Raw genomic sequence first — 19,377 nt, forward strand, 5'->3', positions numbered from 1 at the left:
TCTGACTGGGGCATGCAGTGTGGGCCGAAGCCCACCTGCATTAAGCACGACATTACTACCTCAGCTGTGTTGGGCAATGCAATGGGATATATTTATGTACCGCCGGTGGGTTCCAGGGAGCCACCCATGCTGTAGGTGCACACGGAGTTTAACCTACATCTGTCCACTTGTAAAGAACCCCAGTCTGACTGGGGCATGCAGTGTGGGCCGAAGCCCACCTGCATTAAGCACGACATTACTACCTCAGCTGTGTTGGGCAATGCAATGGGATATATTTATGTACCGCCGGTGGGTTCCAGGGAGCCACCCATGCTGTGGGTGCACACGGAATTCCCATTGCGGAGTTGTACCTGCCTGTGACTATTTATAAAAAAACGCGGTCTGACTGGGGCGTGCAGACACCTTGACAGAATGAATAGTGTGTGGCACATAGGTTCCCCATTGCTATGCCCACGTGTGCAGCTCCAGATGGAGGTGGCACAGGATTGGATTTCTCATTGCTTCTGTACAGCATTGTGGGCTATCGCCCCGCCCCTTTTAAAGAGGGTCGCTGCCTAGCCGTGCCAACCCTCTGCAGTGTGTGCCTGCTTTTCCTGTGCAGACGCACTTATAAATAGACATGAGGGTGGCGTGGCATGAGGGCAGCTGAAGGCTGGGCAGGGACAGTTTGGTGTGCGCTGTGGACACTGGGTCTTGGGGGGGGGTGGGCAGCATGTAACCCAGGAGAAGTGGCAGCGGAGTGTCATGCAGGCAGTTATTGTGCTTTGTTGGAGGTAGTGTGGTGCTTAGCTAAGGTATGCCATGCTAATGAGGGCTTTTCAGAAGTAAAAGTTGTTGGGAGGGGCGGGGCCCACTCTTGCCGGTATTGTGGCTTAATAGTGGGACCTGTGAACTTGAGATGCAGCCCAACATGTAGCCCCTCGCCTGCCCTATCCGTTGCTGTGTCGTTCCCATCACTTTCTTGAATTGTCCAGATTTTCACACATGAAAACCTTAGCGAGCATCGGCGAAATACAAAAATGCTCGGGTCGCCCATTGACTTCAATGGGGTTCGTTACTCGAAACGAACCCTCGAGCATCGCGAAAAGTTCGTCCCGAGTAACGAGCACCCGAGCATTTTGGTGCTCGCTCATCTCTAATGCTTTCCTATTCAAGTATGCTATTGTTATTTCAATATATTGAAATATAGCACTGTATTAGTCTTTCTGACTACACCTTGTATATCATAGACAATGAGATAAAACCTCCTTAAAGTAATTATCTTACCAAAATTCTTTACCTCCTTCAATATCTTCCAATACTGCTATCCTGGTCCTTTTTACAATCTTAAATTCCTGTATATTTTCAAATATAGTTGGAATGCTCTGATTTAAGTCTAGTAAGACCATCAAGTGATACAAGTCTCCCATGTAGATAATTGGCTAGACAAATCTGCAACCAGACTGTATGTCTCTGTAGGGACATCAATTATAAGCCTCCTATCTGCTACTTTGTTATGGCTTTAACAACAACATTCCAGACCTTTCCTTGGGAACAATACCCTCACTAGGGCCTATATGTTGATATAGTCAAAGGTGCAAATTATCTTACACCTAACCTGTCTCATTCTCTGATAATGTCAATTAATGACCTGGTAATATCCTGGGGTAAGCAAATTGTCTAATTTACCTTTGCTTCTCAACATAACCAACTCGCCTATGATTAAATTTTTAAAAGGACACTGTCCCAACCTTCCCTGAACTAAAGGACTTATATGACAATCAGATTTCAGGGTATTTTGTCTGTATGATAGTTCCCTTTCTGTAATTTTAAAAGACATCTGAATTAATCTTTCCTATTTACAACTGAAGAATAGTTCTTTAGAAGCTCTTAGACTTGATCCAAATGAGTGTTCTGTGATTTGATTGGAAAGTATCCTCTTTTTAAAAAATCACCTAATAAATTTTGCTTCCTCTTGTACGCCAGATTGATGGGGCCAAAAGACAGAAATTCTGTATCTTATGTCCAGGTTAGGAATAGAAACTGAATATCTCCTTGTTTAAGGAGGAGATAGCCATTGTGTATAGAAATTCCTTGGTGTCTTCCAGATCTGTTAGATTACAGGAGTCATCATACAACCTAACTAGTAGATGGTATAAAAAGTCTTGGGTACTTAAAAAATTTTTTATTATCTTATTGCTTTAAATCCCCTGGCATTTACTCACATTTATGCTGCGAATGTAAAAAGATTACAGTGTTCTGATCACAAACACTTTTGTTCCACACCTACAGGAACTCCATTCCACTATCCCCCTGTATTATATTCCTACATTTATGGTCATTTTTTCCTAGGGACTTCTCAAAAACTCCATGATTCCGATTCTTCACTGTGGAAAAATCCCTTATCCCACTTTACTGGGCCACTACCACCCTTCCTGCAATCAACCATTTCCTAAAAAAGGTAGCCCAGTTAGTTGGGACCAAAGAGATATTCCATCCGGAACTACATATCAATGCCAAACATGTTACCTTTTCTCTCTTTCTGTAAACTGTTGTAATATCTTCGTTGTAGCCCACATTCTTACAACAGTATTTGTTCATTTTTATGTTGCTCAAAATTGAATAAAATAGTATTTTAAAAGAAAAGATTTAAAGGCCATTTGGGTAATGTATCAATTTCCTGTAAAATGTAATCATTTTACTCTCTTAGTTTGAGGCACAGCGCTATTATGACACTGTTTTGTAAAACTGCATTAGAATAGCCACATTAGCTGTGAACTCACCCTTGTGATGCAGCTTTATATTTTGTTTATGGACAACCATAGACAGTCTTTCATAGGTGAGCTACAAACGTCCAGCAAGAGGGGTTGGGGGCAAGTGAGGAACTTTTTGTAGATGCAGTATTGTATGGATCTCCAGAAGGGTAAAGGATTCTGCTGCCTTCTTCCCACCCTTCCTGTCAAAGCAGCTGGGAGGTGCATACTAACCTCTACATATTTTGCTAGCATTAACATGGCTGGTGCATCGTGATAACTTGATTTGCAGCACTGTAGTACAATGGTTGGAACAAGTTATTCCCTGTCCATGGGATAGCAGATCAACAATCTCGAGAACAGGAGACTCCTTAGTCCTCAAATGAATACAGTGGAGATTAAACAGGTGTGCTGCTGCTCCATTCATTTCAATGAGATTGCCGGAGATTGCTGTGTGCTTGCAGTCAACAATCTCTAGCACTTTCTTTGAAATGAATGAAGTGGCGACATTCACTCATGACCTACACTCTGTTCATTTGAGGACTGACCAGTCCCCCATTTTCAGAATCGGTGGGGGTCCACGCAGTCACATCCTAACGGATCAGCTAGTTATCTCTTATTCCATAGATAGGGAATAGATTGTTCCATGTAGAATACACCTTCAAGGTATCTTAATACATTAAATGTTAAGTTAATGTTTGCAATATCTGTATATGAACAGCAAGTTGCAGTCCACCTACTGTGGGCTGTGCAAGGGGTTTACAGGGCACAGGGCTGAATTGAGCTTTGGCAAGAGAGAGAGAGGAGTGGGGATCCTGTCATTCAAAGGTAATAGTTATTACCTGTTCAGGGGGAGAAAGAGGTAGGTTTATCTGTATCCTGTAGAAGGACGGAGGAAACTGAGTGAGGGGAGGAACAGCACAGCATGCTTTTATAGGCTGTGGATCCAAGGTGGTGAGAAGCAAGTCTTGTGGAAGAAGCCGTCCCATGTTTGAGAGGTCGAGGTATCAGCAGTATAAGTTCTTACATATGTGCGTTTGTAATTTAAGCATTCAAGGTAAATAGAGGTAGGCAGTGAAAGGATAAATGGGGTAGGCAGTGAAACAAAAAAAATATATAATGATCAATGAGACACATGAGAGATAGGTCAAATCGGTTGCCTTATCTTTCAGACAGATATATAGATTTTTGAAAACGTGACTGTTGTATTTTTAAAGTAAGTTTATTCATAGGCACACACTTACCTGAACAGATTCTTCTCTTCCAGGGTATTTTCCAATTTGTGTTTGCCCACTGACATAAATGCCTGTAACAGGTAGTAATCGTTTTGTCTCAATTTCTTGGTCATCAATATACAAAGTTGCATCCTCTTCTGTCACTAAAAGTCTGATTTGGTGCCATCGTTCATCAAATAATTTCTATTATAGAAAGAAAAAAACATTTCCCAACTGAGACGCACTGGAATGTGACACAACTGTTTATTTTCACAAATTGACCATAAGTACAGAGTTTTGTTATTTGTTTTATATTTCTTTTGATGTTGCAGAGTTTCTTTCACTAACTCGATCATTATTTGATGCCTTTTTTCCAGTATATTTATTAATTTTGTGTTTTAAGGGGGAAAAAAACAATGTTTAGATAACAAACTACCGGTATATGTTCCATAGAGTTTCATTCACATAACTGGTGGCTTTCAATGAAAGGCTTTAACAAACTTGTTAACAGGCTATGTCAATCTAAAAACTCAGGACATAAGAGAGAGTAGCAAAGAATGGTGGAATGTTTCAATAGGATTGAGACTCCACCTCTTTTAGGCCTTAGTCACACGGGCGTTTTTTCACGCGATTTGCGCATCGCATGACGGATGCGCATGCGCAAATCGCGTGACCGGCGCCGAAAAATCGGCCCAAAAATCGCCCGAAAATCTGCTCCTAGCCGCGTTTCATTAGAAACGGGCCGGAGCTGTCCAGCGCATTGCATTCAATGGAGCCGGCAATACAGCGGCTCCATTGAATGCAAGCGCTGCGGGCGTGCGCGGGGTTAATTGTCGGGAAGGGGTTAAATATATAACCCCTTACCTGCAATGCATCCTTAAATGTGAAAAAATAAAAAAAAAGGATGTACTCACCTGCTCCCGGCAGCTGGAGATCCCGGCGGTCGGCCTGCAGTGGGTGTGAAGGAGGTGTGACTCAGGCTTGCCCCTGATTGGCTCAGCGCTGAGCCAATCAGAAGCAAGTCTCAGTCACACCCATTCATGAATTCATGAATGGGTGTGACTGAGCTCAGCCTCTGATTGGCTCAGGCTGAGCCAATCAGGGGCAAGCCTGAGTCACACCTCCTTCACACCCACTGCAGGCCGACCGCCGGGATCTCCAGCTGCCGGGAGCAGGTGAGAACATCCTTTTTTTTTATTTTTTCACATTTAAGGATGCATTGCAGGTAAGGGGTTATATATTTAACCCCTTCCCGACAATTAACCCCGCGCACGCCGGCAGCCCATTGCTTTCAATGGAGCGGCTGTATTGCCGCTCCATTGAATTCAATGGGCAAACATCGTTCTTCTCTGCCACAGCTGTTCCAGCTGTGGCAGAGAAGAATGATTTGTCTTCTATATGTTCTCAATGGGGTCGGCGCTGCTGCCGCCGGCCCCGTTGAGCGCATATAGAGAAGAGAACAGGAATCGCAGATCGCAGATAGGTGCGATCTGCGATTTCTGTTCTCTAATTTATCGGACGAGCGCATAAAAAGCGCTCATGTGTCCGATACCATTGCAAAGCAATGGTTTTAAAAAGTCGCCGGACGCATGCGCATGCGCAAATCGCGGCAATAAACGCCCGTGTGACTAAGCCCTCAGACTGTAAGGCCTTAGTCACACGGGCGTTTTTTCACGCGATTTGCGCATCGCATGACGGATGCGCATGCGCAAATCGCGTGACCGGCGCCGAAAAATCGGCCCAAAAATCGCCCGAAAATCTGCTCCTAGCCGCGTTTCATTAGAAACGGGCCGGAGCTGTCCAGCGCATTGCATTCAATGGAGCCGGCAATACAGCGGCTCCATTGAATGCAAGCGCTGCGGGCGTGCGCGGGGTTAATTGTCGGGAAGGGGTTAAATATATAACCCCTTACCTGCAATGCATCCTTAAATGTGAAAAAATAAAAAAAAAGGATGTACTCACCTGCTCCCGGCAGCTGGAGATCCCGGCGGTCGGCCTGCAGTGGGTGTGAAGGAGGTGTGACTCAGGCTTGCCCCTGATTGGCTCAGCGCTGAGCCAATCAGAAGCAAGTCTCAGTCACACCCATTCATGAATTCATGAATGGGTGTGACTGAGCTCAGCCTCTGATTGGCTCAGGCTGAGCCAATCAGGGGCAAGCCTGAGTCACACCTCCTTCACACCCACTGCAGGCCGACCGCCGGGATCTCCAGCTGCCGGGAGCAGGTGAGAACATCCTTTTTTTTTATTTTTTCACATTTAAGGATGCATTGCAGGTAAGGGGTTATATATTTAACCCCTTCCCGACAATTAACCCCGCGCACGCCGGCAGCCCATTGCTTTCAATGGAGCGGCTGTATTGCCGCTCCATTGAATTCAATGGGCAAACATCGTTCTTCTCTGCCACAGCTGTTCCAGCTGTGGCAGAGAAGAATGATTTGTCTTCTATATGTTCTCAATGGGGTCGGCGCTGCTGCCGCCGGCCCCGTTGAGCGCATATAGAGAAGAGAACAGGAATCGCAGATCGCAGATAGGTGCGATCTGCGATTTCTGTTCTCTAATTTATCGGACGAGCGCATAAAAAGCGCTCATGTGTCCGATACCATTGCAAAGCAATGGTTTTAAAAAGTCGCCGGACGCATGCGCATGCGCAAATCGCGGCAATAAACGCCCGTGTGACTAAGCCCTAACGGTCAATTCCCATTATTAGATAAAGTGATGATGAGCACTGATCAACAAGAGCAGCGTTCACCTACAAGTCTTTCACATGGGCTGATTCAGACTTTATTAGAGGATGAATGGTTGTTCATTCATCAATGGTTGATGATTCTTCCCTCATGTAGCATCATCATTGTCTGCAACATAAACCCGGTTCACACAAAAAGATGTGAAGCCAACAACAATAAATGTTTTATACCACACACAAGATGCGATCACCTGATGAATGAGCAACACAGCACCTTCATACAGCCCAATGACTGGGCAAAAAATGGTCTTAGGAATATTTTTGCCTGAAAATCAGGCATTTGTTCATACAAATGCAATTTGTATGAACAAGTGATTTATGTAAACAGTAAATGTTCATTCACAGATCAAGATAAATTTTAACCCTTTAATGACCAGTCATTTTGCAGATGAGGACAGTGTGTGAGCACACACACACAATGAAGACATTTGCCCAATGCACGCACCAAGTACTGGTTTCTTGGATGGATGGCAAGGGAACAGGGAGGCAAGTAAGTATGACAGTCCTATGAGCCAATACCTTTAGTTTATAGAGCATAAAGGCCCTGACACGTTACTTTTAAAATATTCCTATAGTCTTGTGCGTATAGTTGATATGCAAATGTATATGCCCATGATTAAAGAGGTATTCCCATTTTAGCTAATGATAGCAGAGATTGGAATACAGGTCTACTGTACATGGCCACCACTGGTTGGCATTACAGAAACAGCTAAACTGGCTGTTCTATACTGTTTCCGTAACACTCTCCTCTATCTGTCCCCTGTTTCTTCTTAACATATGTCATGTAGGCTTGCAAGAAAATGGATGCAGATGGTATGTGTATGACTACAGGATCAACTACACAAGGCTTGCTGTAGTCTGGGTCTGCATTGCAATATTTAACACTAAGGAAGAATGTAGTCTAAAATCACTGTCAAATATTTTATGCATTCTTATGGTGCAATATTTTACTGAGGACCAAATTGTTTTTCTGATGTTTTTTTAAATTTCATATTGAAATATGACATATCTTTACAGGGGTTATCCGGTTGTAAACTACTGATGTTCTATCTACCACCAATCAGCTGTTTGTTGGGTTGATGCGTTCATGCACTCAGCTGATTTCTGCAGAAAGCAGACAGCTCTGTTCTTAATGCAATGGCCCAGGTTCGTATTGCAGGCAAAGTTACAATTCATTTCAGTGGGAATTTTACCTGTAATATCAGGCCTCACAACTGCAGTGAGAACAGAGGTATTTGCTGCTTGCAAAAATTAGCTAATTACATGAGCATATAGGCCCATTAGTGAGAGTCCCAAGAAGCTTACCTCTGCTGTTCTACTGCTGATGGCCTATCCCATGGAAAGGCCATAAAAAGCTTACAACTGGACAACCTCTTTAAAGTGGTTGTCCAAGACATTTACTATTAATGACCAATCCTCAGGATAGGTTATCAATAGTTGATCAGCTGGGGTTGACCAACTGTTTGCCAGGCTTCCTTTAGTGCAGACAGCACTGAAAGTGCTCTTAACATTGCAACACTACAGTTTGATACTACAAGCACAGCTCTCTTTGAAATCAACGGTACTGTGCCTACAACACCAAACTGGGATGCTGCAATACAGACAGCGTTATCTGCTTCCAATGCTATCCATACTGACAGTGGGTGTGGGGATCAGCTCATCAGCGGGGATTATGAACAGTAGACCCCTGGCGATCAACTTTTGTAAACTATCCTGGTGATGCGTCATCAATAGTAAAAGTCCCAGACAACAACTCTAAATATATAGATACTGTAATCAAATATGTTTCATGAGATTGGAAAAATAGCTCTGTGTTTCTTCACAGGGCCACTCTTATTCATGTACTGTGGAATATAATACTTTCTGAAAAAAAGCAGACCCATTATTCCTTTTTCATACATCCTTAACTATAGTTATAATATATTGTATGTATCATCAAACATGGTCTGAAAGTATGAAGAAATAAGAAGATGAATGTTAATTATAACGCTATATCTATGATACCTTTACTCCAGGGGTAACAAACCTAACGATTTGGATATCATCTGTTAGGCTGGTTGTAGTAAAAGACAAGGTTTTTTCTTCTCCATTTAGTGAAACAGCAGTTTGTATTGAACCATCTAATGCAACTATTCTCCACAAATCCCATTTCTTTTTTATTTTAAATCTCTGAGTGGACACGAAGACATATGAAGGGGGAAGACCCTCTGGAAAAACATTTCTACAAAACAAAGACAGAGTCTCGAGTTTCTAACTTATCCAATATAAGGTACTGAAATGCAATGGCAATACATAACTTTTATTCAATGTTGAATAATTAAATAAACAATAACAGTTATATATATTTTTATATTATTATTAGCCATAATACTAATGAGATAGATAAATAGATAGATAGATAGATAGATAGATAGATAGATAGATAGATAGATAGATAGATAGATAGATATGAGATAGATAGATATGAGATAGATAGATAGATAGATAGATAGATAGATATAAGATAGATAGATAGATATGAGATAGATAGATAGATAGATAGATAGATAGATAGATAGATAGATAGATAGATAGATAGATATGAAATAGATAGATAGATAGCTACGGTAGATAGATAGATAGATAGATAGATAGATAGATAGATAGATAGATAGATAGATATGAGATAGATAGATAGATATAAGATAGATAGATAGTATCGCTTTACCGTGTGAACTCTGTAAGATCAATTTGTGATGTCACTTCAAAAGCTTTAGCTGTAGGGATGGAACCCTCAACTTTTTTGGCATTTTTCTTATTCATGCCCAATCCCAAAAGTACATCAAAACCTTTCTCATCTCGAGCTGCAACTGGAATTCTTGTTGGACAAACAGATTCTGTAGTGCAAACAGAAAGTCATTTACAGAAAATAGTTTAACAGATGACTGAGCAATAATGTTTAGTACTCTAATTTTAGGAGCACATGGATGCACATTGTCAGAACTGATGCTTACTATACTTACTGCATATTAAGACTGCACCAAGGTGACGACCATACTTAAAGCCAGCACTGGGAATAATCACAACATCATATTCAGGCATTTTCTTTAGCATGACCAACATTGGTCTTAGTATAATTTCCCTTAGGTGCACAATGCGCCTAATTCATGAAGAGCCTCCAGCTGCTTCACGTATAGGATGTATCTCCGCACCCCCGTATGCCTACACGGAAATGTACGCAAGGTCCTACCTGACATGCATTTCTGGCATATTAACAGCAGTTTCTGGCATAAATTATACGTAAATCATTGGTCTTGTCATGCCCCTCCTGGCAAGCCCTGCCACTTTTCCAGAAAAATGGCGACGCAGGAGCAAAAAAGTTTAAAAATGATACATTTTTGCACAAGTGGGACTTATACAAAAAATAGCTACTTTTTTTTGCTAATGGTATAAAAGCTTTTTATAAATATCCAATTAGGTATATTGGTGTTATTTTTTTTTTGTTAGCAATTGGCCAACATGGAGTGAGGACGTACTTATCATAGCAAATACCCCGCAATTAGGCAAGGGCAAGATAAGGGCTATTTTAGGGAAAGTACATGCTGTGTAAGACCTGCAGAAATCCTTAAAGGTGATCATATTAGGACAGCAAATCCTACAAGCTATGATTCTACAATATTTGACAAGTATCTAGCTCACCCGTCATTTGCTTTTTTGAATTTTATTATGTTTTTTTTTTTTGTATGGGGTGGTGAGGGTTTTTAGAAATAAGAATCTATATATTTTAATACAAGAGAGTATTTGATTGCAGTGATATACTAAATAATCATCTAGTTTAACTTAGGGTAGGGCATTTTTTATGACCTATTGGTGATGATGCCAATAAAACACTAGCATGAATGTGTCTGTTCTCATTAAAAAAAATTACTTTCCATGGTTAAGAGTTAACTATATGTTAATGTTTGATTTCTCTGATTAGACTAGGAAGACAAGTTATGTCCCTAGGAAATTGGACACAGACTACTGTTTTATTCATGAAAAACTGTAGGAGAAAGTATTCTGCACATGTCACTACTGGCATCCTGTTGAATCGCATGACCAACGTTTTTCCCTACAATTTTATACGCTTCTAGCAGAATGATCCAGCTTTGCATGGGTCTTTTTCATGTAAGTACTTGTCCTTTGTGTGTGGTTAAAAACTTTATTTGTTAAATTGTTACTAATATGACACAAACATAAGAAACATAATAAAGTACAATCTGTTAACGGCAAGTAAAGAAAAATTGCTGGGTTACAATGCGCAGAAATCTGACGTCTCGTTAGTGACATCCCAAAGAGGTTTTGATTAAAAGGGGTTGTTTGGTTTCTGGACATTCTCACTTTAATAGGGCTGCCTGTATTAAAATAATAAAGTTAAGTATACTTACCCCCTCCCATGTGGCAAATGTGGTGCAGATTGGTCGAGTCATTTCAAATTTTTTGTGACTATTCACAAATGGTAAGTCCTAGAGGGATGAAACCCAGTCTAAAAATTTCTAACGCACCTGATTTTCTTATGTGACAAATATGGTGCAGATTGGTCCAGTGGGTGAAAATTGTCCAGTTTGTCCGTATTCACTTTTTTGTGAATATGTCCCAAATGGTAGGTTCTAGAGAGTTGAAACCTGGTTTAAAACCTTCTAAGTGCCATATTTACTTATGTGGCAAATTTGGTGCAGATGGCCCAGAAATTGATTCCTACATGTATAAAAATATTATGAAGTTTGAGTTAATATATATATATATATATATATATATATATATATATATATATAAAATACCTTTATAAGTTATGGACTATGTTAATGAACTTATATAAGACAAGTAAGAGAAAAAGACATTATTTAAAAAATCTTTTTTCACTGTTTTGTACTTAGAAACTAGGTGTTAATTAGGAGTCTAACTTTGGGCTGACTACTAACGAAAAAAAACATATAGCTAGCTGGGTCAGTGAAAGTATGTAAATCTTTTACATATGTCCTATTATGACATCTTGAGGTAATAGGGTTTTGCTCCTCTGATCAGGAACCTTGAGGCTCAAGCTGTGACCAAACCTCCATTGGATTTCAATGAACTTTGGTACCGATTGAAACAGATTTTAAAATGATCTTTTCGTGGGTGAGGTCTCCAGAACTGAACACAGCATTCTGTGAAACCACAAGTGGATTATTGCATTAATTTCTGGACACCTCATTTACAAAAATATGAAATATAACAAGTCTAAAATGTTGGAAAGTTTTAAGCATGTAACTTAATAGGGAAAACTTAAAGGGGTTCTGTCATTAGAAAAAAAATCCTATACTTACCTATTCCTCCCTAGGCATCTTCTTACTGCCTCTTCTCCTTGCCAATCTTCTCTGGGCTCCTCCAGTTCCCCGGGTGATGGCACCTTCAGCCGGCCAGAGCCTCTTCTTCGTGTTATGTAGCATACATTCTCAGCATCCTGCTTCCTACAGATCAGTGTACGCTATGTCACTAGTGATGTAGCGTACATTGACCTGCAGGAAGGGGACTACAGAGAATGGATGTAATAGCACAGGAAGAAGAGGATCTGGCCGGCTGCAGGTGCCATGACCCAGAGGACTAGAGGAGCCAGGAGAAGATTGGCGAGGAGAAGATGCAGTAAAAAGACTGCCTGGGGAGGAATACGTAAGCACTTTTTTTTTTTTTTTTTCAAACTACAAAACACCTTTAGGCCTCAGTCACACGGGTGCATCGGCACCCGTACACCGGCGCCAATGCGCCCGTGTGACTGACACCAGCAGACGGCCGTACCTGAAGACGGCCGTCTCTCTGCAGCGCTGGAGGAAGGAACATGTGACCGGCTTCATTGCCGGTCATGTGTTCTTTCCTCCGGTGCTGCAGAGAGACGGCCGTCTGCAGGTACGTCCGTCTCCTTCCTGCAGTCACACGGGCGCATCGGCGCCGGTGTACAGGTGCCGATGCACCCGTGTGACTGAGGCCTAAAGGGGTTTGCCAAATTCTGATTTAAAAAATTCTGTGGAAGGAATGCTGTGTCAATTGCTACAGTGGTCAGCAGAGGACCTATGGGTTGAAAAAATGGGGAAAGCACTATTATGTTATATCGGTCCTGTAATAAAACAATCATTTATGAAATAGTAGAATTGTTTTGCTGTAAAATGGCCAACCCCTTTAAAAAACTACATTTGTATAACCTAGAGGAAAGGCAAGAGGGAACATGATTGAAACCTGTAACTATGACACCCAATTATATACCTCTTCCCAAGACAGCACGCATTTATTACTACAAAACACCAGTAATTGTCGGTTCGCTATTTCTAACTAAAACCAAATTATTCTAAGACTGAACTTCTTGTGTTTCCACCTTTCTAACTTACTTAAAGGGGTTGTCTCGCGGCAGCAAGTGGTGTTATACACTTCTGTATGGCCATATTAATGCACTTTGTAATGTACATCGTGCATTAAATATGAGCCATACAGAAGTTATTCACTTACCTGCTCCGTTGCTAGCGTCCCCGTCGCCATGGATCCGTCTAATTCTGATGTCTTCTTGCCTTTTTAGACGCGCTTGCGCTGTGCGGTCTTCTTCCTGGTGAATGGGGCCGCTCGTGCCGGAGAGCTGGTCCTCGTAGCTCCGCCCCGTCACGTGTGCCGATTCCAGCCAATCAGGAGGCTGGAATCGGCAATGGACCGCACAGAGCCCACGGTGCACCATGGGAGAAGACCCGCTGTGCATCGTGGGTGAAGATCCCGGCGGCCATCTTGGTGAAGGAAGAAGGAAGACGTCGCAGAGCGGGGATTCGGGTAAGTAATAAAAAATTTTTTTTTTAACACATCCTTTGGGGTTGTCCTGCGCCGAACGGGGGGCCTATGGGAAAAAAAAAACAAAACATTTTGGCGCGAGACAACCCCTTTAATCCTGATCCTGATATATCTATCTCTTTGTGTGGCACCACCATAACTCCTTGACAGCACACCCACTGTCTTGCGGTCATATTTGATTCAGACCTTTCTTTTGCTTTAGGTTTTTCTTTGGTCAGTATGGGATTTCTTTTGTTTCATTCTAGTTCACTACGAATGGCCAAAAAGTGAGAAAATAACTAGAAGTCATATTAATATCAACTATTTACAAAGTTTGTTTAGAACATTATTCTATAACTGTAGAGGGCTTGAAATGACATTGTTCAATCATTATCCACTACTAGATTTCCCATCAAAAGCTGTTTTTAGATATTGCCAAACTTAAGTTGTGTTATATTTGAGGTATCATTCATAGTATTAACAAACACATTCACTGAAAAAGCCAAAAATACCTGAAGGTCTGCAAAGCAGACACGGTCGCCATAGGCACGATCGCCATAAGGCAGGCACAATCGCCACCGGCACAATCGCCGTAGGGCAGGCGCAATGGCCTTAAGCCCTGAGGATATGTAGTCAGATAGACAATAATGTGTGGAGGAGCAACTTGTTCCTGGCAAGCTAATATGCAGTCACCCACTCAACCCAGCCCAAAATGGGGAGGAGTGACTGCATATACTAAAAGCCTGCACATGTGAACGATACCAAAGATGTCAGCCATAGATAGGTGGTGACCCACCATACAGGATATCAACCCTGGCTGATATGACAGCGGGTTGCCCTGTATCTCTAAGGTGGGCCACACTGGCTGACATCTTGGGCTCCCCCACCAACTAGCAAACTACATACAAAAGTACTAATGCATACTGATAAAATGCAGGTGTTAGTACTGCATTTTGGCCAAAACGCATAGGCTGACGGACCGCGTCGAGGTCACACCGCTTCCGTCAGTACCTACGCTAACTCACGATAAATTACATAAAATCACAGAGGTGAGGAAAAAGAAAAAAACAAACACATTCACTGAAAAAGCCAAAAATACCTGAAGGTCTGCAAAGCAGACACGGTCGCCATAGGCACGATCGCCATAAGGCAGGCACAATCGCCACCGGCACAATCGCCGTAGGGCAGGCGCAATGGCCTTAAGCCCTGAGGATATGTAGTCAGCCAGACAATAATGTGTGGAGGAGCAACTTGTTCCTGGCAAGCTAATATGCAGTCACCCACTCAGTGTAGTTTGCTAGTTGGTGGGGGAGCCCAAGATGTCAGCCAGTGTGGCCCACCTTAGAGATACAGGGCAACCCGCTGTCATATCAGCCAGGGTTGATATCCTGTATGGTGGGTCACCACCTATCTATGGCTGACATCTTTGGTATCGTTCACATGTGCAGGCTTTTAGTATATGCAGTCACTCCTCCCCATTTTGGGCTGGGTTGAGTGGGTGACTGCATATTAGCTTGCCAGGAACAAGTTGCTCCTCCACACATTATTGTCTGGCTGACTACATATCCTCAGGGCTTAAGGCCATTGCGCCTGCCCTACGGCGATTGTGCCGGTGGCGATTGTGCCTGCCTTATGGCGATCGTGCCTATGGCGACCGTGTCTGCTTTGCAGACCTTCAGGTATTTTTGGCTTTTTCAGTGAATGTGTTTGTTTTTTTCTTTTTCCTCACCTCTGTGATTTTATGTAATTTATCGTGAGTTAGCGTAGGTACTGACGGAAGCGGTGTGACCTCGACGCGGTCCGTCAGCCTATGCGTTTTGGCCAAAATGCAGTACTAACACCTGCATTTTATCAGTATGCATTAGTACTTTTGTATGTAGTTTGCTAGTTGGTGGGGGAGCCCAAGATGTCAGCCAGTGTGGCCCACCTTAGAGATACAGGGCAACCCGCTGTCATATCAGCCAGGGTTGATATCCTGTATGGTGGGTCACCACCTATCTATGGCTGACATCTTTGGTATCGTTCACATGTGCAGGCTTTTAGTATATGCAGTCACTCCTCCCCATTTTGGGCTGGGTTGAGTGGGTGACTGCATATTAGCTTGCCAGGAACAAGTTGCTCCTCCACACATTATTGTCTGGCTGACTACATATCCTCAGGGCTTAAGGCCATTGCGCCTGCCCTACGGCGATTGTGCCGGTGGCGATTGTGCCTGCCTTATGGCGATCGTGCCTATGGCGACCGTGTCTGCTTTGCAGACCTTCAGGTATTTTTGGCTTTTTCAGTGAATGTGTTTGTTTTTTTCTTTTTCCTCACCTCTGTGATTTTATCATTCATAGTATTAGGCCATCTTCACACAAGCGAATTCCTATTGCGGAATCCACGGTCGGTGTCCGCTTGGGGGATCCACAGCAAATCGCACGCATTGCAAGGTATGTACTTTTGCTCTTTCCTTCACAGTCACGGATACGAACTGCGTATTCCACAAGCGAAGGAAAAATCGCAGCATGCTCTATTTGGCTGTGGACGACCTCCATTGAAGTCAGGCCAGCTAGTGAGGATCAGTACATTTGAAGAGGCGTTTTCTCCCAAGCAGTACACGAACCTTCTCAGTGTGGGACAAGCCCTTTAACATTGGAACCACTGTGGTATATATTGTATTGCCTTTGAACCGCCAAAGGAGTCATAAATGACTTCCAAGGCAGTTCTGGTGTTAAAATAACATTAAAATGACTTCCGCTATAAAAACATCTCACATCTTGGAATTCCCAAAACCACTTTCAGTGCTTAAAATAGACATTGACTGATATATCTTGGTTTAAATACCCATCAGATATTTCTGTTGAGAATTAGTACTTTGATCATCAATGATCGAGCCAACATGCAATATACAAGATGTATCATTCAACATTCAATAGCCTTTTACACACAATAAATGAATAAATCTGACATATGTACAGTTCCTTTCCACTTCTTGGGTGATAATATTAAAACACATTTTAAATATGAACAGAAATATTGCAGCATGCAGACAATTTCCATACTCAGGATACAATATTTTGTAGGAACACATTTCAATAGTATAGACGGCTCATCTCTTTGCTTCCAAACATTTCAAAGCACAAACAGAATTTTAGGCAAAGCTTTTCCTCATATGACAAGCTTCATACTGTGCAATAATTCCTTATTACACCCATGTCAATTTTAACAGTGCATGGCTTGGTAAGAAAATTCCTGGCAACATCTTATTTCCATGCAATGCAGAGATGATGTAATTTCTACTAGACTTCATTAAAAGTAATATTTGTGCAAACTTTTAATGAAAACAGAATTCAAAAAGCTTAGATATTTACAGTGAACGCAAATAGAAAGCTTTCAGTAAAAATTACGGCTCATTTAATATGCTTTAAATAATGTGAATATAATGCAATATGTAATGCAGATTCCATACTGTACTGCCTAAAAGCATAGCTCTAAAAAATGAAAAACTAAATATTCGATGTACTAATGAAGCTTTATACTGTGCCTTAGTTGCCAACCTATTCAAATATAGCTTCCCAAACTATTACCATAAGGTGTATATATGCTCAGCACTAGAGATGAGCGAGCAGTTACTCTTCTAACTGCTTACTGGTCCGAGCGTGCTCGGGGGGGGGGGGGCGCGGAGGGCGGGGGTAAGAGGTAGGCGGCGGGGCTAGCGGGGGGGAGAGTGAGAGAGATCTCTCTCGCTCCCCCCTGCTATCTCCCGCTACCTGCCGCTCACCCCCGCCGTCCTCTCGAGCATGCTCGGATCAGTAAGCAGTTACTCGAGAAGAGCGATGCTCGTTTGAGTAGATGCCATATCTGAGTGTGCTCACTCATCTCTACTCAGCACCAAAAACGTATACATATACACATACACCCTACGACCAAATTTCAAAACATAAAATGCTTTATTATATGAACAATCATTAAAAATGTGTATAGACAGCAAGTCACACCGACTGAACAACTGATTGGCAGGGTATCCTGAAGATGAACCCATGGTGATCCTCTATTGATGACCTATCCTGAGTGTAGGCCATGGGTTTTTTACAACTTGACAACCCCTTGAACCTACAAACATTAGGGCAGGTAGGGTCTCCTGAGTCTAGTGACATCTTGTATATATGTCACATGGGCTTGTAGATATTCAGCTCCAGGCTGTATAAGGGATGTCACTAATAACATTCCATTTCGGGGAAGGCTATTGCCTGCAGCAGTCATATGTGTGCACTCCATTGCTGTAGCCAATGTAAACCCAAAGCAGCCAAGAGGATGGGAGTGTTAGTGAGGGAGCAATGCTTTTTTGTCATTATTATTTCCCCACTGCCACCAATGATTAACATATTGTTCAACCCCTTTAAGTATAAAGAAAACATTAGGGCAGATTCATTATTCAAAATACGACAGCTTTCTGGCACAAATTTTACCAGAAAACGGTCTTACATGCTTTGTGTCACATTTTCTATGTGTTTTTACACTCCTATTTGTCCAACTTTTTGGAAAAAATGGGCATGGCTAAATTGCACCAAATGACATCAAATTGCACAATATACCAACTATTAGGTGGTATAAACTTAGACTAGACAGACTTAAAATTCTACAGCGTTACCATTCAGCTGTGATGAATCTAGCACACTTCATGGGTATGTTCATACGTAGCTGATTTACTGTAGATTATGTTGTGGATTTGCAGGTTGATGCAGATCTGCAGAAAATTTAAAAATCAATTCAAAGGGTGAAATCTGCTGGATCTGCACCAAAATCCCCCACAACATCTGCAGCAAACTAGCTACATGCATATCCTACCTGTCTAAGATACTGTACTCAGCTTATCAGTATGTATTGCAGTGCCATGTGCCATTCGTGTGAGGGGTTGGGGCCCACTATTTGTTTAGATCCCAAGAACCGATTTCCCTGTGGGCCAGTCTGAGCCTGGTAGTATGGTCATGTGCATATTTCCTTAGAGAGAATAAATGCAGGGCATATTGACAGTATGGTAGTAATCAACGTATTAAAATCATTAACTTCTATTATGCTTTCAACTAATCAATGTTGGTACTAAGTGTCTGATTGCTGGTTCTTGCACCACTGCTAGTCATGAGAACAGAAGTCCTGTGTCCCCCTCCCTTCCCCACTATACACATACAACGAAGAGGAGATTGAATAAAGTGGTGACCAAGAATAAATGCATGCTGCTGCACCATTCAACCCCGTGGCAGTGCCAAGGAGAAGCCGAGTATAGTTATTAGCTATCTCCAGCGGTCCTATAGAGTGGAATGGAGCAGCAGTGTGTATTTATCACTTATCCTGTAGTTAAGCAATAAGTGTAAATACCCCTTTAAGCATTTTGCACCCTGGTATATATGAAATCTGCAGTTACATGTTAGCATCAAACATGCATCAAGAAAACATTATTAAATGAGCCATATTATTGCCATTACATCATGCACATTCCGGTAAACCAAGCCTGATTGTGGAATATACCTTTACGGATCACACTGTTGTGATATACTGCTTCCGAAATAGGAGGATCTGGATAACCTATTCATTCAAGGAAAAAGCAAACAGAATACATTGTTCACTATAAAACATTGCAAGTCTTCCTAGTGCTCAAGGATTTTCATGACTATTCCTCTCATACTCCAATCTCGTTATAACCATTATACTTGTGTATTGTGACAGTGTTTTGATCATTGTATTGAGCAAATGTTAATAAACACACTAATTGGATTAAATCTGCATCCGATTTATAAATGATTTAGGCCTCCTTCCCACGAGCGTGACGGGCTCCGCCGCGTAATATTACGCTGTGAAGCCTGTCACGGCGCCCCCCAGAGCCCCTATACTTACCTGCGGGAGATAG

At 42.1% G+C, this 19,377-nt stretch overlaps 1 protein-coding gene across 1 annotated transcript in view; it reads right to left on the reverse strand.

The window, feature by feature from the left end:
- COL21A1 (collagen type XXI alpha 1 chain) overlaps positions 1–19,377 on the reverse strand; it is a 294,411-nt gene that overhangs the window by 151,668 nt on the left and 123,366 nt on the right. The window contains exons 4-6 of the mRNA XM_066603971.1: positions 9,397–9,565; positions 8,694–8,910; positions 3,977–4,150 (exon numbers count right to left, since the gene is read on the reverse strand). Coding sequence (XP_066460068.1) covers positions 3,977–4,150; positions 8,694–8,910; positions 9,397–9,565 — 560 coding nt within the window. The remainder of the gene's footprint in view (positions 1–3,976; positions 4,151–8,693; positions 8,911–9,396; positions 9,566–19,377) is intronic.

This window comes from Eleutherodactylus coqui, chromosome 1 (genome assembly GCF_035609145.1).
Source record: "Eleutherodactylus coqui strain aEleCoq1 chromosome 1, aEleCoq1.hap1, whole genome shotgun sequence".
Lineage (NCBI taxonomy): Eukaryota > Metazoa > Chordata > Amphibia > Anura > Eleutherodactylidae > Eleutherodactylus > Eleutherodactylus coqui.